The sequence below is a fragment of the Engraulis encrasicolus genome, chromosome 2, assembly GCF_034702125.1.
Source record: "Engraulis encrasicolus isolate BLACKSEA-1 chromosome 2, IST_EnEncr_1.0, whole genome shotgun sequence".
NCBI classification, from domain to species: Eukaryota; Metazoa; Chordata; class Actinopteri; order Clupeiformes; family Engraulidae; genus Engraulis; species Engraulis encrasicolus.
This window is the reverse complement of record NC_085858.1, coordinates 26,664,560-26,689,559: the sequence shown is the minus strand read 5'-3', so window position 1 is coordinate 26,689,559 and position 25,000 is coordinate 26,664,560. Positions and strand designations below refer to the sequence as shown.

The window sequence follows — 25,000 nt, the reverse complement described above, 5'->3', positions numbered from 1 at the left end:
CTTTGCATGACTGACATCACCTCATGGGCACTTCACTGGAAAACACCTTATGTGCCACATTCTGTACTAATAGCAGAGAGAGGCGCAGCAATGGGGTGGTCCATTTGCAACTCCCCACTGTGCAAAAAAGCTGACAACTCTAAAAGCTATGTCAGAAACGAAAACGATAAGTAAGGTAAAAATGGCTGTAATACCAAACCTTTTGTCCAGATAGAAATGGCACTGTAGAATTGATTGAAGCAGTTGTAGCTGCCACTTTGCTTGCTCTTCCCTTACCCACCACTGTGCGCCAGCAGCTACTTAGCATGCGCTTTTTGCGCTGACCATTCACCATAAGAGAGTGCACCTGTCAGCGCTGATGAAAAGCATGCAGATTAGTGGCTGCCAAGGGAACAAGTTTGCCAGGTTATCTATCCGTAACGAACAGGCTCCCAGCGAGGAGGAACTGTGTGCTTTCACATTACAAATGGACCTTTGCTTCTCATTATGTTTTTATTATTTCTCTCGCTCCCCCCGGGGGAAATATGCACTGCATCTCATCATGCTTATAGTCTCTGGATTAGAACAGTTTTATAAGCATCAAACACATTATTAAGGGTAGGCTTGTTTTTTCCCCCTACTACTCCTCCTGCACCGTTCCCTTATGTTGTTAGTTTTGTCGGAGTGGGGAATTTGGGTCACTTGGGGACTCGCAGGGGTTCTTTCAAATGTTTGATTAAACTTTTGGTAGGACCATTACCACCCTTGGCTCTAACAAGAGTTTTAATGTGTTCTTTTTAGTGTTTAGTCTTACTGTACCCTCTATGAAAGGAAAGGTGGGCCTAAACACAGTGGCCATGTAATATTATTGTGTAGGCATCTACAGTATTTCAGCATGCATATTCCAAAAAATGAGAACCAAGCAGAGAAACAATGGCCACGGAAAAAAAATCAAATAGCTAGGGTCCCACAAGCATTTGCACATGAAAAAACAACAACAAATAGCTGCAAAGGTCTGGAGGTCTCCTATCTAATTTGGCAAGGAGTAGGAGAAGTGCAAATGAGGCACTCTGTGTTTTGAACACTTGACTGAAAGTGGGTGGAAGTTGCAGGGTAGTCGTTTTGAAAAGCAGTCTCTTGACTAGAGGGGGTGACTCCTACTGTTGCAATCCAAAATTATTATTATTCTCCTTTAACCTCCAAGACATTCGGTTGCGCAAGTAAGAACATTTCTAATGAATATTTAATACTTATGGACAGAAGTCCAGGACTCTTATTATTTTGGGAGAAAATAAAATGTGTAATATGCAGTATATGAATAAATGAATAAAATGTGTCAAACTCCAAAAATGAAGTGTTTTGCCGAGCGGCCATTAATCTTTGTAGCTTCTAATGAAAGTGCTCTTGAGAGACAGTCAAGGGTTTCAGGTTTGCAGTACTTTTGTAACAATGGCAGCTCTGGATCAAAATGATCTAGCTTCCATTGTGCAGGCTCCGTTCGGCTACTGTTTTCTTGTAATCTCTCTACAATGAGATGGAAATTGGAGTGACAAGAGCCTATTCCGTTCCCTGTCTCATCAAGTGGTTCTGTGTAGTGAGGAAATGGAATAGCTCATTCAGGTTGGCCTGAGTAAATGCACATAGTAAAAATAATAATAATAATAATAATAATAATAATAATAATAATAATTGTATTTGTATAGCACTGTATCATACAAGGGATGCAACTCAAAGTGCTTAACAAATGAGAAAAAAAAAACATAATTGTTAGAGATGGATTTAAAAGGAGAGGAAGAGAGGAGAGGCAGAGATAGCAGGAAGGCAGAGGAAGAAGAGATAGAAAGAGATTGTAGAGTCATAAGGTCAACGTAGGTTAGGACCAGGATTCTTAGAAGTGTAAGGTCCATAGTGGCTGGGTCTAGCATAAGTCATAGATAGTCGGACTGAAAATGGGCGCTCAGATACGGCCCCTGTGGCATCAGGGGTGAGGAAAAACTCCCTTTCGCTTGAATCATAGTTTGTAGGGGGGGAAAAAAGCTCAATGAGGTCTGAGGAAAAAAACCCTATAGCCAGGAAGAAACCTCAGGCAGAGACCAGCGGCCACCTAGGGGAGCCCCCTGCCAGGGCTGGTTGTGAGCAGTAAGAACGCTGCGGCAGTGTTAATGTAAGACTTATAGTCAGATAGCACTCTCTTAGTATTGAATTAACACTGCATTTTTAAAAACTCTGAATCTCTTATATTGTACGTACATGGGCGTGTGTGCTTAACTGTCAGCTTGCAGGTTTTTTTTTTTTAAATTAGGCTGCCACCGATGCCTTTTGATTGGTATGCGTGCGTGTGTGGTATCAGATTAAATAAGTCTTTCCTGCTTCTTAAAATGGTGCTACTCTGTTCCTCATTTACATACTTATCGCGGATTAGGCTAATTAAGTGTCATGATTGAGCATAAACATATTTTTCTTTCCGCTCTGAAGACCAATAAGTGATTTATAAGTGTAGCCTTGATTTCAGCTTTAATCATTAGCTCATCTTGTGATTTTTGTTCTAATCAGAGAGTGTATGTGAGTTGTTGAGTATGTTATGCACAAGACACAATGTTAAAATAAAAAGAAAACAACAAGAAAGAAGAAAAATTGAGTGCGATCCATTTCCTACTACTAGATTACTTCAGAGATGCACCAACAAGACGGAAGAGCGTGTCTTATGCACAAGACACGGAAATAATGTCAGCTTTGTATTGTGGAATATTTCGATAGAGAAAGAGTAAGCTTGATGTAGGAGTACTGTGTAAGACACTAAGCAGAATATAGCCAAGTGGTCCTGTGTCTTCTGCCATTTTGTTAAGACAAAGCTCTTCCTCTCCTGTGTCCTCTCCTGTCCTCTCCTGTCCTCTCCTGTCCTCTCCTGTCCTCTCCTGTCCTCTCCTGTCCTCTCCTGTCCTCTTTGCCCCCCATCCCTCTACATATCCAGGGCTGATAGTATTCAGGCTCCATGCCTGATGTCAGGCTTGACAGAATTTGCAAAAATAAAAACATTGGTAATAATTAGCCATTAGGTTATTCTTATCTCAGAAAGTGTTACAGGTTCAGGGGTTTCTTCCACTATCAGGCTTGAATAATGGTCATACACAGGCTATTAAATGTTTGAATAATGTGTCAAAATAGACCTACTCTCTAGACCTAGTCACTGTGCAGTATCTTGTCGACGTCGTTAGAGCAGGGAAAAAAGTTCAGGCTCAGGATTTTTTTTCACTATCACCCCTGCATATCTCCCCAGGCTGATGCTGCCAGAGGAGCCCCCCAGTGCGCCCCCCAAGAACATTGTGGCCAGCGGACGCACCAACCAGTCCATCATGGTGCAGTGGCAGCCTCCTCCAGAGCCCCAGCTCAACGGTGTCCTCAGGGGATACGTGCTCAGGTAATATACTGTACTACTAACTACACCCCTCTAATGCTGCGTGTAGACCGGTGTCCTCAGGGGATATGTGTGTCACAGGTAGGGGGCGCACGCGTTAACAAGCGGCACCCCCGTTTACCACCATTACCCTGAGGAGTTGACTGTACACTACCAAGCAGACCAAGACACAAGAATTGGGTTTAACAGGATTTGACATTTATTTATTAGTTGACCCCAGTTCCCAATGTTCTCCCCGACCCCGGGTAGGGGCAAGTTTACCAGTCTCTCAGTCCATCCATCCACGATCCCCCAGTCCATGATCCCCACCCCCAGGAGTTCAGTCCGTTTGCCTGCCCAAAGGGCCCCCATCGAAGCAGCAGTCTCCCAGTGGCCCGTGCAGAGCCACCACTTCATCAAGGCCAGGCTGGGGGGGCAGAGGAGGGCGTTAAAAACCAATGCAGGTCTCAGCAATGTTTTAAAATGCCAAAGTATGGAGCCACCATTGTGCACAGTCAGTACGGCTGCTTTAGTTACACACGTGAAGGATGTTGGCACACTAGTGCATCGCACAATAATAAACAGTTGCACACGCAGAACAACAAACCGTGGCACAGCAAACCAATAAGAGCAGCCATCCGCGCTGGCGGAGCACTCGGTGGTCTCCGCTTATGGCGGGGTTTAAAAGTCAATACAGCCGAGTGAGGCCCAGCAGAGGAGAGAAAGCGAGAGCGAGCGAGCAAGGGAGAGTGAGGAGGAGAGCTAGGGCCGGGCGCAGCTTGCCCGTCCAGGACGAAGGGTTGGGCTTCAACTTGAAGTGCCACAGTATTAAACACATGAGTCCAGGCTACGGAATTCACTTAACTTTCAGTTGCGTCGTGGCATCCACTCCTGCGCCGAGGTCGCGCTTCCTCGGTATCCCTGCAGGTCGCCAAGTCCAGGTCCATAGGATCCCTCTATCGATACGGTTCCGCCTCCATCCAGGCTCCGGCCGGTTACCGGCATGGCATCCCCTCCGTCCGGCAGCTGCTCTTGCCCGCGACCCGTCTGCAGCCGTCTCCTCCTCCAGTGCTCGCTCGCCACCTCTCGCTGCGTCCTCTTCCCCCCGGCGTTCTCCTCCATCTCTGCACACCTGCAGATTAAAAAGTGTTTCCCCCAACCCCTCTGCTCCAATCGCAAACAACAGTCCTTCTCCACACCTGTAACCCATAATAAGTTAATCAGTGAGTGTTAAAAAAGTCTCGTTTACTTTCCTGTGGTCCGTCACCTAAAAGTGTCCGTTGAGAACAAAAGTTGTTGTTTTTTCATCCCCTCCCCCACTGGTCCAAGTCACCCCTGTGACATGTGCTCAGGTAATATACTAACTACACCCCTCCAGCCCCAGCTCAACGGTGTCCTCAGGGGATACGTGCTCAGGTAATATGCTAACTACACACCTCTAACGGTAGGGACACATAGGAGGCGAAGCGAGCGAAGCGAAGAGAGGCGAAATCCAACCGTCATCAGGTCGTCGCGGCGAATCAAATGGAATGGAACAGTTATGTTGTTGATTTGATTGGGCCGCGGCAGGCGAATTCGCTCCTTATTTGCATAACATTAAACTTTCTTTAATAATTTCGCTTCACTTCGCTCCTGTTCGCTTGCTTTCGCCTGCCTTTGCCTCTCTTATAGGAATGAATGGCAAAGTTCGCAAATTCGTGTGTATGTGTCCCTACCGTAATGCTGCGTGTAGACCAGATACGACCTACGCCACCCAGGTAGCTGAGGTCGCTGAAGGAATGTTGCGTGAATGCGCTTTATTCTCTCTGTCTGGACGTGACATTGACATTTTTGATCACGTAACTGCTATGGCTTGACAGCCAGACACATAAGGAGATATGAACATTCCAATTGGTTTTCGCTAAATCGCGTCATAGCTCATTACCATACTGTAATATTAACTTGACTTAACACAATAACAATATTGCTACATTACATTGCATTTGGCAGACGCTTTTTAACCAAAGCGACTTACAATCGAGGACATCATCATAGCCGACATCACTTTCATCGCTGAAATTCACCCTGTAGCTCTGAGGGCAGCGAGTAAGCCTAGGGTCTACAGCTCAATAGTGTGCTAAGAGGATATGTCCTCCAGTAATATAACGGCACCCTTCTGCCGTTGGTGGTCAACTCCAAATGGGTGCCTGATAGGTCTGTAACGATATTGTATCGAACCGAGAAATCGTGATACACAGAGTCACGATGCTGTATCGTGATACAAGGAGGCAGTATCGTGATACGCCCTTTTGACGTTTTGATACACATCAGCCCAGAAAACAACCACAGGATATGAAGTGATAGTGCTTCAAAGCATCATCATTCTTATATAGAAACTTTTTAAAATTATTAGTAGCCTCTTGTAACCTATTCTACCCATAAACTATCATAGTTTTTATTCATAAAGTTTATAATGTTGGCAAATGTGAAATCGTGGGGTGTATCGAACCGTAGGTCAAGAATAGTGATACAAGCCGAATCGTGAATTGAGTGTATCGTTACAGCCCTAGTGCCTGAGGACCGTATGTTTGCATGCTACGTAGATTCAACTCAAAGTGGGAGGGGATCCATCTTCAGGCACTAGAAGCAACTCGGTGGTGCACTGAATGTCTACTACACTCTCATGAACAGTATGTGTTCAAATAGTAGATACCAGTGCCAACAGCGTAATGGATTTATTTTTCTTGATGTACTTCAAGAAGCTCAATGGTGGAGTAATGTCTTCAGCTACCTGAACCTTTTCTAAGGGATAGAAAGAGAAATGCATTTTTGGTGTTAAAGTATTTGAAAGTTATATGACCTAATGCATAAAACTTTTCTGAAAGAAAATATGAAGTTCTTTTTTTTAATTTGTGGTTACCACAATGACCCGAGGAACTCTCATCAAGGAAATCTCATGTCCAGTGCTCGCTCCTCACCCTACATTACAGAATGGGAACAAGAGGAATATGAGAGCTTGGTTTAACTACACTATACACATCTCATAGAAATGCTATTCACAATATCATTACAGCTAATCACACTGGCCGTATTACCCTGTCCGGCGTGTGAAGCTGGACAAATTGCCTAATCCACCAGCAAGTTTTCGGATCATTTTCTCATCTCCTACCAGGCTCACGCCTCAGCCCAGCAGATTTATCTTGTTCGCTGCTCCTCTACAATGAGATCAAGTGTCAGAAAATGTGAAATTGGATTTGGCCGTAGTCTTATAGGTCATTATGTCAGCGTGTAGTTATTCAACCTGACATCACTGAGCAGTGCAGATGTATAGATGTGTTTTCTACAGAAACCATGCATTTTCCTTCAGGGGGTAGAAACAATGTGCTATTTTATTTAATGTTACTCAGACTACCTAGTTGCAGACTACATGCACAATGTACGTTTACTGTGTACGTTTTAGCATCTGGTCATCAAACAACTGCATCTAGGTAATATGTAAATATAACCAAAGATTTTCTTAGTTCCAAATAGACCTTCTCTGATATAACTGCATAACTGGTGTCCCAGGGAATGATCACTGGGAATACATTCAACCATTACACTAACAATCAGACATTATACACTATCGGGAAAGACGTATACATTTAAACAAATGAGACAAATGGAGCTCAGCACTGGGGTATTGCTTACAAAGTGATTACATATTCACTTAAAACCCCGACATTTGTATGTATATATAGCTAAAAGAGAATTCCAAACCCATAAAAGCCTTTTAAGTCATAGGGGTGCAGTCTTTTGTTGTTCATCTGTTGTTCTCGGTACGGCAAGCTCTATTTTTGGGAATACCCTACTGTACTATTAGTGAATGCACCTATGAGACTGCCTCTAGCCTTTGAGGCTGAGCAGAGCGTGTGTTTGTATGCGTAGGCAAGAGCTAATTGCCTGGCGGTGGCCTGTTGTCTGGCTAAGTGAGTGCAGTGCATGTGGCATGTGGGCTGAAAGCCTACTCTCTGGTCCTCAGCTGCTGCTGCTGTCGCACATCTGACCTTGAAGCCGCCGCAGGGATGCACTAATGCCTTCTAGGAGGATGTTTTTGTCCATCACCACCACTAGTCTAGTCTTTCTCTCTTTCTCTTTCTTTCTCTCGCTCTCTCTTTCTCTCTCCCTATCTGTATTTTGCTCTCTATTCCATCTGTCCTTGTCATGCTCCCTCACTTTATAGACATTTTGAATCTATCTTTCTCCGTCTCTCCATCTCTCTCTCTCTCTCTCTCTCTCTCTCTCTCTCTCTCTCCCTCTCTCTCTCTCTCTCCCGTCCTCCTCATTCTCCCTCATTCCCTTTATCATTTTTCTCTATCCCTTTCTGTGTCTGTTTCTGCTCTCTCTGCCCTTGCCTGTCCCCTCAATTCTCTTCTTTTCTCTCACCATTCCCTCCATCCCTTTCCATTTCTGTACCTATCTCTCTCTCTCTCTCTCTCTCTCTCTCTCTCTCTCTCTCTCTCTCTCTCTCTCTCTCTCTCTCTCTCCCTCTCTCTCTCATTCTTCACTCTATCTCTTTTATTCCGATGGCCCTTTTCTTTCCCTGGAGTGGTAAGCAGGCTTACCCATGCGGCTCTCTCTATCCATCTACCTAGCCATCCAGCCAGCTGTGCTTCTGCAGGACCCTCAGCCTCCCTCCTCAATGCACCAGCGCTCAATGGAGGATAGGAGAGAGAGAGAGAGAGAGAGAGAGAGAGAGAGAGAGAGAGAGAGAGAGAGAGAGAGGGAGAGAGAGAGAGAGAGAGACTTGAAAGAAAGAATTCAGTGTTTTTTATTTATTTTTTGGTTGTTTTGTTCATACCTCAATGCACCACACACACACACATCAACCCATCTTAGTGCTCCCGCTTTGCCTTGGGTCGATATCTGTTCATCAGAGGCCCACAGAACGAGGAGTCAATCAGGGTTAAATAACTGTCGAGAAATGAATAAGAAACACACAACCATTCTGGCTTTAGCTGAACAATATGGCTTGTCGTGATAGCAGACTGCAGGAAAAGAAGAAGGAAAAAACAGAAGGCATCTTTTCTTTTGTGTATGTGTGTTGTGTGTGTGGGCTGGTGTTGGTGTTGAAGTCCTGGCTTTGGAAGATGGCAGAAGGGTAAAGGAGAAGAACAGAAGGAACCAAGCGAAAAGAGAAAAAAGAAAGAACAGGGCCAGGCGTTAAAAAAAGAAATCAGCCCTCTAATTACAGCCTATGTGTGTGCGGGCAGACAGGGAAGCTGACAAAGGGGGACAAAGGGGTCAGTTGCCCCGGGCCCAGGGAGATGGCGGGCCCATATTGGGGTCCTCATTACATTGTATGTATTAGGTGGGGGGCCCTTTCAGATGATTTTTTTCCCTGGGCCCAGCCAAAACTGTCAGCGGCCTTTGCAGGGAGGGAATGAGGGGCTTCATTTGGTAGGTGGGCAAAGGCAATGGAGCAGTTCACCTGGAAGGGAATCATTGTCGCTAATCACTCGACCATCGATCTGACAACCCCCCCCCAACCTCCTCTTAATGCAGGTATCGGCTGGCGGGCCTCCCGGGGGAATACCAGCACAAGAACATCAGCAGCCCCGAGATCAACTACTGCCTGGTGAGCGAGCTGATCATCTGGACCCAGTACGAGATCCAGGTGGCGGCCTACACGGGTGCCGGGCTGGGAGTCTTCAGCCTGCCAGTGGCCGAGTACACCCTGCAGGGAGGTGAGAGATTTCAAATCTGTGGTAACACTTAACTTGACGCTGCTGGCGTGTCATAACATTGTCGTAACTAGAGATGCACAGGATCCAAGATCCGGTTCCGGATCCGACAGGATAATAGGGTTTTTCACAGGACCCGGATCCGGCAGGATATTAAGCAGTGGATCCGGTATCCGGCAGTTACCTGAAAATCAGGATCTGGTGCATCTCTAGTCTAGGTTTTTCAGACAGTCTTTCACAATCCCAATTGCCGCATGGAATGAAAGCCCTTTGGAAGCGGCCAGTGCAGGCAGTGTGGCAGTAAGCTAATGAGTCTAAAAAATAGTTTGAGCCAACTAATAAAAAGGGCCCACGTGTGCGGCTATGTGTTTCAACCCTTTCGTAGGATCCGGTATCCGGTTCCGGATCCGGCAGGATCTTAAGCATTGGATCCGGTATCCGGAAGGATCCTCAAAAGTCAGGATCTGGTGCATCTCTAGTCGTAACACAGTCATGGATGTGTCATAAATAGAGATGTACCGGATCCACTGCTTAAGATGCTGGGTTAGGGCGTCAGACTTGTTGCCCAAAGGTTACCGGTTCGACTCCCAACCTGCCAGCCAGGTGTGACTGAGGTACCCTGAGCATGGTACCGTCCCGGCGCCATTGGGGGCGGCTGCCCCCTTGGACGGGTGGGGCATACATGCAATTTCGTTGTGTGCAGTGTGCACTTGTATTCTGTGGAGTGCTGTGTCACAATGACAATGGGAGTTGGAGTCCCCAAATGGGCTTTCACTTTCCCTTCCACTTTCACTCTTCCTGCCTATATCGTACATACAGTCTGCAGGGAGGTGAGTCTACATCCCCCTCTTTCTTTTGGCACTCTCTTTTCTCCTTCTCTCTTCTGTCTTTTGTCTGGCCCTGTTTTTGGCTCAGTCACTCTCATTTTGCCTCTCTTTCTCTTCTCTTTCTCTCCTTCTCTTTCTTTATCTGAGTCACTCTGACTTTGGATGTCTTGCTCGCCTATCTATCTATCTATCTATCTATCTATCTATCTATCTATCTATCTATCTATCTATCTATCTATCTATCTATCTATCTATCTATCTATCTACTGTATCTGTCACACTCTCTCACTCTTGATATCGTTCGTTGTCTTTTAATCTTTCTATATAGTATCTCTCTCTCACTCTGTCTATTCTCATTCTCTTCCGCCCTCTTCGGTTCCCCCATGTTGTTGTTTTTTTCTTTGTCTTTGTTCTTTGCCAACCTCTCTGTCTTGAATCTCCATTGAACCTGCTCTTTGCTTTTGGCCTCTCCTCACTCTCTCATGACCCTCCAATCCAACTCAAACCTCTGTTTTTTTTCCGGCACTCTTCTCTGTCATGCTGTGTTTTACCCTCCATTTCTCATCTCTGACAATACCCCTCGCACACACTTCCTCTCTCTTGCTAATGTTCATGTCCCCTCCCTCTCTACGATCTCCCCTTGTCTGTCTCTCCCTCTCACAGTCTGTCTGTCTGTCCCTCTCTTTCATGTTCTTTTTCAATTGCCTTCTCACTCTTCTCTCTCTCTCTCTCTCTCTCTCTCTCTCTCTCTCTCTCTCTCTTTCTCTCTCTCTCTCTCTCTCTCTCTCTTTCTCTCTCTCTCTCTCTCTCTCTCTCTCTCTCTTTTGTCTCTGTTACTCCATCCCTCAGCAGGCCAGGCCTGTCACCCGGCCATGTAAAAAAAAAAAGGGGGGGCCCCTAAACTGGCGCTTGTTTACAGCGTCCCCCTTTCTGGGGTCAGGTGCTCTGAAGCAGAACTGTCCTCTCACACAGCCCCACTACTGAGAGGGGGAGAGAGGTAACCGCCACACAGAGCAGGGCTGTGCTGCCTGCCTGCCTGCCTGACTTTGAAGTTAATCCTCTTCAAAACAATTATAACAATTACGGCTTGGGCAAGGGCTGCTTACTCATTTCTCTCTCTCGTTCTCTCATTCTCTTGTTCTCTCTCTCTCTCTCTCTCTCTCTCTCTCTCTCTCCCTCTATCTCCCTCCCTCTCTCTCTCTCTCTCTCTCTCTCTCTCTCTCTCTCTCTCTCTCTCTCTCTCTCTCTCTCTCTCTCTCCTTCTCTCTCTTTGCCATGCGAGAAGAGAGAAATTATACCTTCGACATCAATGAAGCTCAATGAAATCTATTTCGGGCAGGCTTGGCTTTTTCGACTTCTCTGATTGGCCCCCCCGTTTTAGGCACTCAGCCCCGTTGAGAGGAGCGAATGTATTGACCGTGGCGGGACGCTTCATCCGTCTAATTAGAACACTTTCAGAAGAGCAGTCGTGGCCAATCTGAATGCCATCAATGTGCCCGCCCCTAGGGCTCCTGAGATCAGCAATTATCAAATGTCAGAACAATGTTTATCACACATTTTCTCTTTGGCCTGTTCTCTCTGTACGGTATGATGGATTTGTCATTGTGGCATCTGAAGTTCAGACAACAGAGCGGTCAGGAGGACCCCTAGGCTGCATGGCTTTTGGTTGGTAGGTTGATGTGACGGTCTCCGACATTCAGGTGAGTCATTAATTAGGCAGAGGTAGAAGTGAAAGGTTGGTCTCTGTTTTTGATTTTCAAGTCCATGCTGGTGGATGGATTTCCAGATCTGTGGAGGAGCCTGTGGCTGGATATTGGTCAGAGTTTGCACGCACACACACGCACATACACACACACATAGAGAGAGAGAGAGAGAGAGAGAGAGAGAGAGAGAGACAGAGAGAGAGACAGAGAGAGAGACAGAGAGAGAGGGAGAGAGAACATACGTACAACTCACACCTCACTCAGGTAAAAAAAAATCCTCCACAGGTCTGTGTTGAATTTTAATAGAAAAGCTGTCAGTCAGGTAAGTTGTGGAATTCCAGCTAATGATTGTGGCATGTCATATTGCTGCCCCTGGGCCACTCTCTGCGGCTGCTCTCTCCCTCACTCACTCCCTCAGTGTTGGATGTCAGGGCTAGCTGACAGCTGCCAGGAATGCAGGTTCAGCAAAAAGTTCTGTATACAGTTACAAAAAAGTACAATCTTAATTCGACACTTAGAGAGTACTTTTGATCCAAACGCACTCTACAAGATGTTAAAAAGTTTTTGAGTTACACTAACACTGATTTTTTTTTTTTTTACTGAGTAGGTAGAGGGTGAATGGGGGTAGGGGGGCGGAATTCAGTACACAGCAACTGTGTGATGGAGGCCAGTGAGATGACCACTGAGAAAGGGGCAGAGGAAAATAATATATACTATGTTGAAATTCAAGGGCATGGGGCTCCCTAAAAACTGTGACCGTTCCCCTGGAGAAACCCATGGAGCAGCAGTGAAGGTGTAAATGAGAAAGCCGCGCTGTGGCCGTTAGCCCAGAATCAAAAAGTCAGTCAGTCGCTCAGTCAGTGAGTCGTCCGTCAGCCCAAGACCCTTACGCTCAAGGTCAGTGCATATCAAACAGAGAGAGAATAACTCTCAGCGGCCATGCCTTGTTGTGCCAGTCAGTCAGTCAGTCAGTCAGTCAGCCAGTGAGTCACGCATCCGTTTGGCATATTCCTGAAGCACGTCTTGTTTCCGGGAAGGTCAAGGATACGCCGACCCCTAGGACGCCGTTAGAGAAGGAGATGAGCGCATAATGTCAGCACCTCCGCGTGCCTGACAGCTATTGAAATACAGCAATTGCTTGCGTGAGTGTAGTAGTAAAATCTTGTTTCTTTTTTCATCCATAGCTTGTGGATCATAAAACGTAAGCCATAAGTAGAACATTCTTCGTCTTTTTTATTTTTTAAGGTCCATTTTTCAATTTTTTTTGCACTGTCTTATTGAACATTACATTCATATGTGATCTCTCAAGGGGCAATTCACCTTTGGCTAAGGCCCGCCCTAAAGTGCTTTTTGACCAATCACAGCGCAGCATAAGGACGACCTCGGACAAACCTCGGACAGTTTTGACAGCGCTCCATTGAACTCAATGCTGAAATCGCATGTTTTCAAGTAGTTAGCGAGATACGGTCGTATTATTATTAAAATATGATTGGAAACCGTGCCTGGGGTATTTGTGACAAATGTGCAAGTTTCCCCGCGATGTAACAGGTGGTAATCACTTTCCTCTTTACCTAAAACCGGACTAATATTATTAGTAGCTGGATAGTTTGCCTTGAAGGGTCTCGGCAGCCTCACACTCGACTAGAAAGCACACGGATCAAAAACATACTTTGTGTGCTCCGATCATGACACCATCTCATTCATGTCCCTTTTCAGTAAGGTTGTAAGCAAACCACGAACCTGTTTCAGAGTATTTTGGATTTCTGACCTAATTAATGAAGAAACACCGCTAGCAAAGTTAACTAAGCTTATCGGTCACGGCAGGAGTGTTTTGACTAGCAGCTGATGGACGTGACTTTGTTAAGCTACTGAAGATATAAACGCCAAACGTTAATGTTACACATTGCTGTGGTAGCTTTGAAGATGACTACAGCCATTAAGTTGTGTGATTCCGTTTTCGTCTATTTGAGTCAGGGCTCAAAAGATATGCGAGCTCAGCTTACCATGGTGCTGGTTACAATGCCTATCGATACCCATAGAAGAGCCCATAACAGCTGTGATGCATCGCATGACCGTTCAGAAAATAAATACTTATATTCACAATACTATGAATGCGTGTTTTATTTATTATGAGTGAATAACTGCTGCGATTTGCAGTCACTGCATAAATCATCACGTTGATATCTCAGCATTGAAAGTTTATCTGTCCGACCTAGCAACTGTAACTAAAGAGGGCGGGGCTTAGCCAAAGGCGAATTCTGCACACAACCCACCCACCCCCCCACCCCCCAACCCCAACCTTCTGAATCAAAGAGTTGCCGCTCTGAGCTCTCTCACTCAATTCTTTCTTTCGACTCTCTCTCTCTCTCTCTCTCTCTCTCTCTCTCTCTCTCTCTCTCCATCTCTCTCTCCATCTCTTTGATGTGGAGGGCCAGGGGGAGCCCACCGCCTCCTGATGAGCGGGGTGGTAGGAGGGCACGGAGACGAGACGCGCCGACCCTGATGCTGGGAGAGCAAGCAGGGAAAAAAATGAAAGGGAGGGAAAAAAATCATCTTAAGGAGGGTAGGAGACCTGGTGATTGTGTGTGCTCCGATGAGTCTAGCGAGTCTCCCCCCACGTGTGCATGTGTATACGTGTGTAGGCAGAAGAGAGGGAAACAAGCCGTCAGTTGCACAGTCACTATTTCAGAGGAGAGGATGTTTAGAAGTAGAATCTATTTCGCCCCACTCTCATCGGAGAGGACAGTCTGCATAGTCTCTCGTCCAATGTTGGACGAATCATTTATTCAGGGATGTCTAATTCAACGAGGTGGTTGCTCTCTGGAGTCTAGACTTTCGAATGGCAAAAAGGGTACCACTGAGGGTGCTCAGGTTAGCTTGCCTTCACGCCATACAGCGGTACTCTCATCCACTTGAGACTAATCCGTTTAATTGAAAGCGCAAGGTAAAGAAATCAAAAAGCAAGGCCTTAGATCTTGTTGATGCGTTGAGCCTGCAGTGGTGTTTTTTAAAGGGCAGACAACTGACATTTCATCATGTTTTTCTCCCTTTTAAAATGTTGACTGACATGAAAGGGAGTCTGCGCTGATATGATATCCAACTCAGGGCTAGCTTTTAGCAAATATTGATGTGTGTGTGTGTGTGTGTGTGTGTGTGTGTGTGTGTGTGTGTGTGTGTGTGTGTGTGTGTGTGTGTGTGTGTGTGTGTGTGTGTGTGTGTGTGTGTGTGTGTGTGTGTGTGTGTGTGTGTGTACATGTACGTGCATGAATGCGTATGTCTGTACCGTACATCTGTGTGGGCGTTCTGGAGTGTGTACAGTACATGTATCACATATTACCTGCTGTCCCATAAGAAAAGATGCCAAGTAATCTCTATGTTGTTGGCTTACATACAGTATGTTACACTATCTGTAACATGACATTTAATAATGTCGTAGCCTAATGGTAGGGCACTGGGCTACCACGGCGGCGACGGAGGTTTGATTTGAACCAACTCGTGTGCGATAAGTCACTCGTGACGTAATATTAATGACAATATCGGCGTATTTTACAAAGCTCAAGCGAGTTAAAAATTCAAGTGCTGTTTGGAAGGATAATTCATCCTGCCTTAATGAAAATTAAAACGAAAGCTGGCGACTTTCTCCATCTAAAGCAACGGCCGTATCTATTGTGGAGCTCCATATGACCCCCCATGCATTCTCCTCCGTTGGCACCCCTAGAGTGCAGTACCACCCGGAAAAAGTATTGAGTTTGCTCTCTCGTCATACCCCTAAAACCAGATAAAACCTCTCTGGCGACTTCTTTTCTGCTACCTCTACTAAAGCACAGCTACTGTTTGTTTCAGTCCCCACAGCGCCACCGCAGGGTGTGGAGGCCTCCGCTGTCAACTCCACCACCATCAGGTTCACCTGGAATCCCCCACCACAGCAGTTCATCAACGGCATCAACCAAGGCTATAAGGTGAGCGCTCCGCCTGTTTATCTTCGTCTTATCTGCAGGAGTAAAAGCACCATAAGACTGGGGTCAACAGTGGCTACATAAATCTGTCGAAAGACATATGTATACTCTGAAATCCGCTGTGGATGCCTGGATTGATGTGTATTTGTATCACCTTAAAGGGACACTGTGTGAGATTTGTAGTTGTTTATTTCCAGAATTCATGCTGCTCATTCAGTAAGTTTACCTTTTTCATGCATACTTACCACCAGCATCAAATTCTAAGTATTCATTATGACTGGAAAAATTGCACTTTTCATACATGAAAAGGGGGATCTTCTCCATGGTCCGCCATTTTGAATTTCCAAAAATAGCCATTTTTAGAGGCAAAAATGACTGTACTTGGACCATACTAGAAAATATGTGTTTAATACTTAGTAAACTTTCATGTAAAGATCAAATTTGGCAATAGGCAGCCCAATTTCAATAAGCAGCATAGTTGCAGTACCTTTTTTGACCATTTCCTGCACAGTGTCCCTTTAAGTCTCACTCTCCTGCTGAATCCATAGTTGCGTAATTCATTTTATATTGAAATGATCAGTATCTTGAATCAGGGTGAAAGCCTTTTCCAGGCCTGGACAGGAAATAGGGCTCACAGGGCATTTCCCAGTGGGCCGAAAGCCCTCAGGAGTCGATTCTGTTTATTTTTGTGTTTTTGCAGAAAGACTTCAAGGAGATGGGAGGAGGTGGCCTGCACACCTTGAATCTTTGTTTGCAGGTGCAGCTATCTCAATGGAAATCACTTGAAAGTTATAGAAGAAGCGCAACACTGCTACAGTTACGGTCAAGGTTTTAATGTGAAAGATGACGTTTCGGTCACTCTGATGAAGGTCTGACTGACGTCATCTTTCACATTAAAACCTTGACCGTAATTGTAGCAGTGTTGCGCTTCTTCTATAACTTTTAAGTGATTTGCAGAAAGACTTACCAGCAATTTAGACTGAGCCGTGCAAGCATTGCCAGGCCTTTATCTGGTCCCAGCCATGTCCTGGCCTTGCCACATTGTTAATTCATTTCAATCCAGCAACTACTGTACCTACTGTACGCTATGGTGCACTGATCCATAATGGCAGGGTCTGTGTTTGTGTTTTGAACTTGGTCCTGAACCCAAAATTCATACCTCTGTAATTGCATTTTACCATTATATGACCACACTGCTTTTTCTCTGCTCAATTTCACCCACACTGCAAAAATCTTAGCAAGCTTATTTTTCTAGTTTCAAGTAAAAACAAAAAGTCAATCATTATTTAAGTAAAAATCACCTCATAACCAGTACATTTGAACTAGAACTTAGGACTAGAACTTTGACTATTTCGAAAAAGTTAAATTGCTAAGATTTATTTAAATGTTATACAGTACAGAGATTAGGTCAAGACTCAAAGCTAACCGTTCCAAAATGGCAGGGGTTTGAGCTTTTTCCTGATCCCAGGATTGACATATCTGTAAGCTTTGTCCCATTATATGACCCTCGTCCTTAATGTGTCTTCCTCAGCTCATGGCGTGGCCCGAGCACTCTCCGGAAGCCATGGTGGTGGCCACCATCACCCCGGACTACCACGGCACGCGCCACGTGGGCTACATCACCGCCCTCCGCAAGTTCACCTGGTACCTGACCTCCGTGCTCTGCTTCACCACCCCGGGCAACGGACCTCGCAGCATTCCCAGACTTGTGCAGACTCACGAGGATGGTAAGTAGCTGTTTCAATATAGTATACCCAGATTCGTGCAGACTCACGAGGATGGTAAGTAGCTGTTTGACTATAGTATACCCAGATTCCTACAGACTCACGAGGATGGTAAGTACTAGCTGCTAGACTACAGTATACAATTCAAATGGACTGATCAAAATTTGGAATGAAGTCACGGGCCAAACTTATTTTGAATGGACTTAAGTTGTGTGTGCATGCGCTTAAAATTCTTAAATTTCATAATTACATTTCATACTCTTTCCCATTATATATGGGATGCACATTGTGCTGCATATGTGCGAGTTGTTTCAGTGGCCTGGACCCACTCATGTTGTGACACCAAATTTCATGTAGAAGTATTGTTACACTAACATGTGGGTGTATGTGGGCCAACTGTAATACATTTTTGAAATGATCTTATGGGCCGAATAAAATGACTCTGCGGGCTAGATTTGAAGAGTTCAGATGCAAAACCCCCTAAGTGCCATTTCAGAAAATAATCTTAATTAATTTTTATTTAATACAAAGCTATCAAAATTGCAATTTCTTTAATTTTATTTATGTAATATAACTATTTATATGTATTATCAAGTACATGAATTTAAACCAAACCAACAACGGGGTTCTCTAAAAATATAGAAGTGCAGGTCTTCAGAAATGGAGTTAGGGGGTTTTGCATCTGAACTCTTCATTTGGCCCCCGGGCCTGAGTTTGACATCCCTGTGTTAGACTATAGTAAACTACAGTCTCACAAGGATGGTAAGTACTAGCTGTTAGATTAAAGTATACTACAGACTCACAAGGATGGTAAGTAGCTGTTTGACTTAAAGTTATTGTTATTATTAGTAGTAGTAGTAGTAGTAATACCTGTAGTAGTATGTTGTTGTTGTTGTTATCCGGGTAGATTCTGTCAGACAGTGACAGAATTGTGAGTCTGGTGTTTTTAACCAGTTGCCTGTGTAATGGTGCATGTGGATGTGGGGGCATCAAAGAGAATGGGTAATTAATCTGTGGGAGGGTTTTCCTTTTAACTGCTATTATTCAGTCTGCTCGGATGAGGGGGAGTTTGTTTCAAGGTCTGTAGTCATCTCCAATTGATGTTAGTGATGAGACATTGTTATATGGAAGAGCTCTGACAGCCTGGGGAGTATCACAATAACTAAGATGATGAGGAAGATGTGTCATAGAAGAGGAGTGGAGGGCGGGTCAGATTTGTTAGCAAAAGAACTGCTCATGCATTTCCTACGGTTAGAATACTACTGTATGTTGAAGGACCGAAAGGATGAACTGTGTAAATATTTCAGCGGTTTAATTCTGCAACACACATGTGCACGCAAGCACGTACACCTGCACATGTGTGCACACACACTCACAAACACACACACAGATCGTACATTCTATTCCTGTATTCCCTCCGCTTATAACATTGTGCCTTTAACATGCGTATTACCGCTTTTATTTTCACTTTTTGTTTGTGTAGTACTTCAATAGTTTTTTTTCAAATTTTGTACCACACTTGCTGACCTTTCGCTAGATTCCCCTCCCATAGTATGGACCTCCTTGTAGACACAAAATGTCTAACAAATATGCACATTCGTAGTACTGTAATTACTGTATGACAAGTTGCGTACAGCATGTTGTGCGGCATGCAATGTATCTCAGTGCTCATTAATAAGGGTTACCATAGAAACTGGCAGAAGATCTGACCGGACCTCAGCTCGTGACATTGCTAATCAGCCTAATGATCTCAAGGTGTGCGGCAGGGTATTCCAAGTTGGAATACATAAAACACTATGTGTACAGTACTGTAAATGAAAAGTCTCATGACTCCACGGTGGACAGACAAAACCACTATGGAGACTTTTTTTTTAATGTACAGTACAAGGTTTAAGTGTTCCAACTTGGAAATTAGTTCATACAGTTGTGGGTTTGCCACTAGCTCAGCGGTGACATGCGCATGTAATTACTGATCACTAGATAAAGCAAGTAAATAAGTATGCTTAGTTTATGGAATGCCTCTAATGGTCCAATTTCAAAACGCTGCCCCCTGCTCTTTTTTCAACCCAAAAAGTCACTTTATCCACATTGAATTCTGACATTGTTTTGTGTGTTTTTTTTTTTTTTTTAATCCATCAGCCCCAGGCCCCGTGGGCCACTTGAGCTTCACTGAGATCCTGGACACGTCCCTGCGCGTGAGCTGGGAGGAGCCTGTGGAGAAGAATGGCATTGTCACAGGTGAGACTGGCTGGGGGATTAGGGACGGAATTGAATTGTCACAAGTGAGATTGATATGGGATCGAAAAGCGAAATGGTCACGAGGGAGAGACTGGCAGCAGTGTCGTGTGTTGTGTGATTTGTAGGTGAAAACATCCCCAAATAAAAAAAAAGGTTGTATATAAAGGATGGATGGATGAATGAATGAATGAATGGATGGATGGATGAATGAATGAATGAATGAATGAATGGATGGATGGATGGATGCCTGGATGGATGGATGGATGGATGGATGGATGGATGGATGGATGCCTGGATGGATGGCTGGGTTTGTATAGGAAAGAGCAAGGGTAGATGCTGGATTCTTTTAACAGAAATAGGGTATGTGATGTTTCGTAAACACACATTTGCCGCTTATGTTTACGAATTCAGAACAACACTACACTGAGACATCTCAAATGTCTAAAGCGCAGACTGACATTTCACCCTTTTTGTCAGATATATAAAATGTAACGTTTTGTTTGGTCTATAGCATAGCATGTGCTGGCAGACAAGCTGTTGTTGTGCGCCGTGGGGCTAGACTTTCCAAGGCTATCTGATAGTGGTGTGGATCAGCACTGCCCTTCACAATCCGATTCGATCACGATTCGGGAGGTATCGATTCGATTCGGTTCGATTCGATTCTATGCGATCCGATCCGATCCGATTCGATCCGATTCTACAATGCATTGCAATGCATTACATTTCTACTGAAAGCAAAGCAAATGTTTAATCAGTCATGATGATGAGGTCAGATACTGAGCAACAATTTATTGGTTTTCTGTATCAGTATGTATCAGTCTTGCAATGTTTTGAAGTGCTTTTATTTAATTTAACATTCATTTGCTCCCGAAATATACATGGAAGTAATTACAACTTTAAAAAATTGCCGGATCGATTCTGGAAATTGCCAGATCGATTCTGAATCATCCATGCCCCGCATTGGATTGTATCGCCGAATCGATCATTGTTGACACCACTACTATCTAAAAGGCATCACAAAGGTTGTCCACAACACACTCACACAGCCATTCTTTATTTCGCTTCTCTGCTACACTGGCTGAAATGACTATAATTCTGTCACCCCCCAAGAAGCTGATGTCTCGTGCTCCGTGTTGCGTTCTGCTGTTCCATTCCTTCACATAAAAGTGTTTACTTTTTTCAGCAGAAAAGCCTATCTCAGGTTTTTTTTTCTATCCACACTCCATTGTACAGACCGTAATAACTTGCCCACACTGCTGCTTCTTGGCGCTTTCTTGTACATCTCAGGGTGCAACCCCACTTGTCTGAACTTTTTAAGAGCTATTTCATATCCCGTCAAAAGTGTTCCAGCAATACTGTTTTAGCTGACAAGGTGATGCATTGCATTTAGGACTTACTGCACTTGCAAAATAGAGAGTAAAATATAAAACTCCTCCACCATCTCATTTCAACTTCATTTCATTTCTTTCAGTATAGTTTAGCTGTGAGCTATGCTTTAGGTGTTCAGCTGTGTATTAGATGAGCTAGTTCCCGCTCTCTTTAAAGGTGTTCCACTGCGATTAAGCAAGTTAGCGGCTGTTGCAGACGCTCTATTAATGGCTCCACTTCCATTTAACACTTCATTGGCTCTTTGTACAAAAGGCAATTATCTCGGAGATGTTATCACACAATTGTGGCCCAGAAATATCTTTCCCCTCTTACCTTCTCCCTTCTCTCTCTCTCTCTCTCTCCCTCTCTCTCTCTCTCTCTCTCTCTCTCTCTCTCCCTCCTCTCTCTCTCTCTCTCTCTCTCTCTCTCTCTCTCTCTCTCTCTCTCTCTCTCTCTCTCTCTCTCTCGTACAAACAAATGGTTTATAAGGCCCTCCCCTTAAATGGAGTGAGGGGTGGGGTGGAGGAGGAGAGTAGGCTTGTATATCCCAGGAAAGCATCATTAAAACGGCTATGAGAGGAATCAATTAACAACATGGTCCGAGCATGTGAAGGGGGGAAAAAAATCAAACGCTGCCCGTGTTAGCATGCAGCATCAGTAACCGAGTGAGCCGCAGAAATCAAAGGAATAGGTAAAAGCCGGGAGGGGATGGGGCAGGGGGTGTTAGTTGGAGCCGGGGTGGGGATGGAGGTGGTGGTGGTGGTGGGGAACGTACCGGTAGAGGTGATATTGGCACGGCTCCCTTTCCCGACCAGCGAATGAGATCTGTGTGTGTGTGTGTGTGTGTGTGTGTGTGTGTGTGTGTGTGTGTGTGTGTGTGTGTGTGTGTGTGTGTGTGTGTGTGTGTGTGTGTGTGTGTGTGTGTGTGTGTGTGTGTGTGTGTGTGTGTGAGAACGAGATCAGATCCAGACAGGGATGCACAAAGGCCTTCCGTAACACACACGCCTGGTTCTAACCAAGCCCCCAGATTAAAGACCAGGAGAGATAGAATGAAAGAATGGAAGAGAGAAAGAATGAATGGCGTTGGATGTAGATGAAGGGGAGGGGGGGGGATGAAATGAGATTGCGAGTACATTAGACTGAATGGCTCTTGTCTATATCGTTTGTTGTGACGCTAGCGTTGCCCTTTTGTATGTTAGGGCTCGGCGCAGTGCCACGTTTGCACGGGTGTTTCTCTGACTCTCTCTCTCTCTCTCTCTCTCTCTCTCTCTCTCTCTCTCTCTCTCTCTCTGTCTCTCTCTCTCTCTTCCTCTCTTTCCCTCCCCGCACGGTGCTCCAAAGCTTGATTTATGAGAGCCTGGATGGGAGAGGACATTCTGTGATTGGAAACAGTGCTGACTGGGGGGGAAAATACTCCCCAATAAACAGCAAATTACAGCGCAGCTCTCTGGGCTATTAGTCTCAGTTAGACGCAGGTTAGGGGCCAGGGGTGCACAGGGGTCCAGACAACTCACTACACCAGGGGTTACCCAGCACCCGGCACCCGGCACCCGGCACCCGGCACCGCTCGAACCAACAGGGGTGGCTGACTGGGGCTTGCTAAAGGAATTCTTTATTTTCTTTCTTCTCCTCTTTCGCTCCTTTTTTCCTATATCCGCCCCCTCCCCCCTCCCTCCCTCCCTCTCTACCTCCCTACCTCACTACCCCCCCCCAAACCTCCTCGTTCCCCAACCTGAGGCAAGGGGAGGAAGGGTAAACATCTGCATACCCAAAACAGCCAAAAAACGAGGTGGGAAAATAAATAAATAAAAACAGACAAATCAAGTCAGCCAGAAGTTGGCAGACACCCGGTGCATGATGTTAGTGGGGGCATAGCCAAAAACCACAACATGGGTGGGTGCAGATAAGACAAAATATTACGAGCCAAGCCCAACATTTCACAGCTTACTTACAGCAAAGAGTCAATCAAGGGAAGGGAAACTTCTTATTTGGTGGGCCTGTTTGGCAAAGTGTGTGGGCACAGGTGCACCCTAACCAACCTGTAGTTATGCCCATGGGTGCATATATGCTTTGGTGGATGGTCCTGAAATCAATACTGTGCATCACTGCTGTCAGCATGTTATGTGGCTGAGCACAGGTCCCATCCCAGACCACCCACCACGGCTTTGTACAGTAGCCTGATTGGCTGACATCATCAATGAGCATCACTGCGCAATGCAGGCTCCATCATCACTGTGATGGAGTAATGATCACAAGAGTCTGCTCTGACGGACTGTCACACCTGTGAGCTTGGCTCATTAATTTGCCCATTTGTTAGTCTGGGAAGCTCGGGTTCGAAGCTGGCTGTGGCCATTTTCCTTCCTTTGCTAAAGTCACTATGCATCATTGTACTCTCTCTACATCATCACTGAGTGAGCGAAGCGTCATCGTTGTCTGCAGGCCATGGTGGGTCCGACTCCAACTAGTACCCCCCCATCTCCTCCTTTAGCTTGTGGTCTCGCCATGTGAGGCAAGACCTCATTGGTGATTGGGAGTTTTATTCAATATCCAGCAAAAGCACAATTGAAAGGTCATTTCCTTGTTTGAAATCAGGATGTTGAACGGGCAAAAGGCCCCCTGAACAGTGGAGTAACGCTCATCTTTTCTCCACGGAGGCGGAGAACCATCAAGGCAAGAGGCCGCAAGCAAAAGAAAAGGGCGGGAGGTGCAGTACTAGCTTGAATTGGACCCTTTGTCAGCACTGGACTTTGTCCAGGTTAGGTCATTGTCAATCCACAAGGCATTCCATTCCACATTGATCATTGAAATTGCTCTGCTGCAGCCGTGGCCAACTGTTAAAGGAGGTGGGCTATAGATGAAAGGGTAGTAGGTTTGAATCCCACCTAGGTTTGAATCCCTGAGCAAGGCACCTAACTCCACACTGCTCCAGGCACTGTAACAAATAAACCTGTACCTAAAACAACTGCAAGGCACATTGGTAACACTTAAGAATACGTACCTATGAACAGCTTTATAAACACTTTATAAATAGTGAACTAATTATCAACAAAATGTTTACAAATGTTTATAAATGGGCAAAGAAATACTATGTTAACACAACAGATACAGCACAGTCTCATCGGTCCTGGAAGTTTCTCCTCCAAAGACCAGGCCTCATTTATCATTTGTTCGTAGAATGCCTTCTAAATTGTGTCCTACGACTGAAATATAGAATGGTCGCAACTCGCAAGTATAGAATAATCGGGATTTATCAAACGTACGTTGGCTGCTCCTACGCACACCTCTGCATGATACATCCCACACTTTCCAAAGCACGCGCGCATTCGGGGTAATTTGCATCCCGAAACGCCTCCAAGTAACCATATATGGCATTAAAATATATTTAAATGCCATGTTAATTCGAAGGCGCCACCCTGTTTGGACACACATGAACACATGCGGACACACGCACCACTCGAAGCGCTGGCGGGAAGTGCGGAGATAGAAACATTTCCGCGGCAGAAATGGAGGTGCTTTCGACAAGGGGAGGAAAGTGTTTCGAAATAAATAAAAGAAGGAGACACACATGGAAGAAAACACTGTCACTTGCCATTCAAAGCAAACTGTATCTTGCACGGTCAATATTATTTCATGTTTCTTACACTCGCACGCATGGTTTGAGGTGTGCGTAGATTTAGGCACATTTCTATGTTCACGTACATGTTCATAAATCCCACACTTTGCTCAGGCATGATCGCACGCATGCTTTACGCACAGATCTGTGCCTAAGAACGCTTGATAAATGAGGCCCCAGACGTCATGAAACCACATAGAACTCACACAGTAGAAGTTGATTCCCACTCCACTTTGCGGTCATAGTTTGGCTCTTACTCATTTACAAATATTTGTAAATGCATTGTTGAATGTCAATTATTATTAAATGTTAATCAAAGTTTTTAGAAAGCTTTTTTTTGTGTACCGACGCATTGGATGTTAGTGTCACCTAAGTGTAATGTCATGCATTGCTATGCTCCCTTGCAGGTTATATCCGTGCATACCTTGCAGGTATATATACGTCATATCCTGGGAGGTGGGGCTATAGATCAGAGGGTAGTACAAACCCCAACTCC

At 45.1% G+C, this 25,000-nt stretch overlaps 1 protein-coding gene across 1 annotated transcript in view; it reads left to right on the top strand.

Annotated features, from left to right (window-relative positions):
* Window positions 1-25,000, top strand: part of sdk1a (sidekick cell adhesion molecule 1a) — a 447,949-nt gene that overhangs the window by 305,450 nt on the left and 117,499 nt on the right. The window contains exons 16-20 of the mRNA XM_063185237.1: window positions 3,257-3,397; window positions 8,897-9,078; window positions 15,449-15,564; window positions 17,093-17,288; window positions 19,425-19,523. Of these exons, the coding sequence (XP_063041307.1) occupies window positions 3,257-3,397; window positions 8,897-9,078; window positions 15,449-15,564; window positions 17,093-17,288; window positions 19,425-19,523 (734 nt within the window). The remainder of the gene's footprint in view (window positions 1-3,256; window positions 3,398-8,896; window positions 9,079-15,448; window positions 15,565-17,092; window positions 17,289-19,424; window positions 19,524-25,000) is intronic.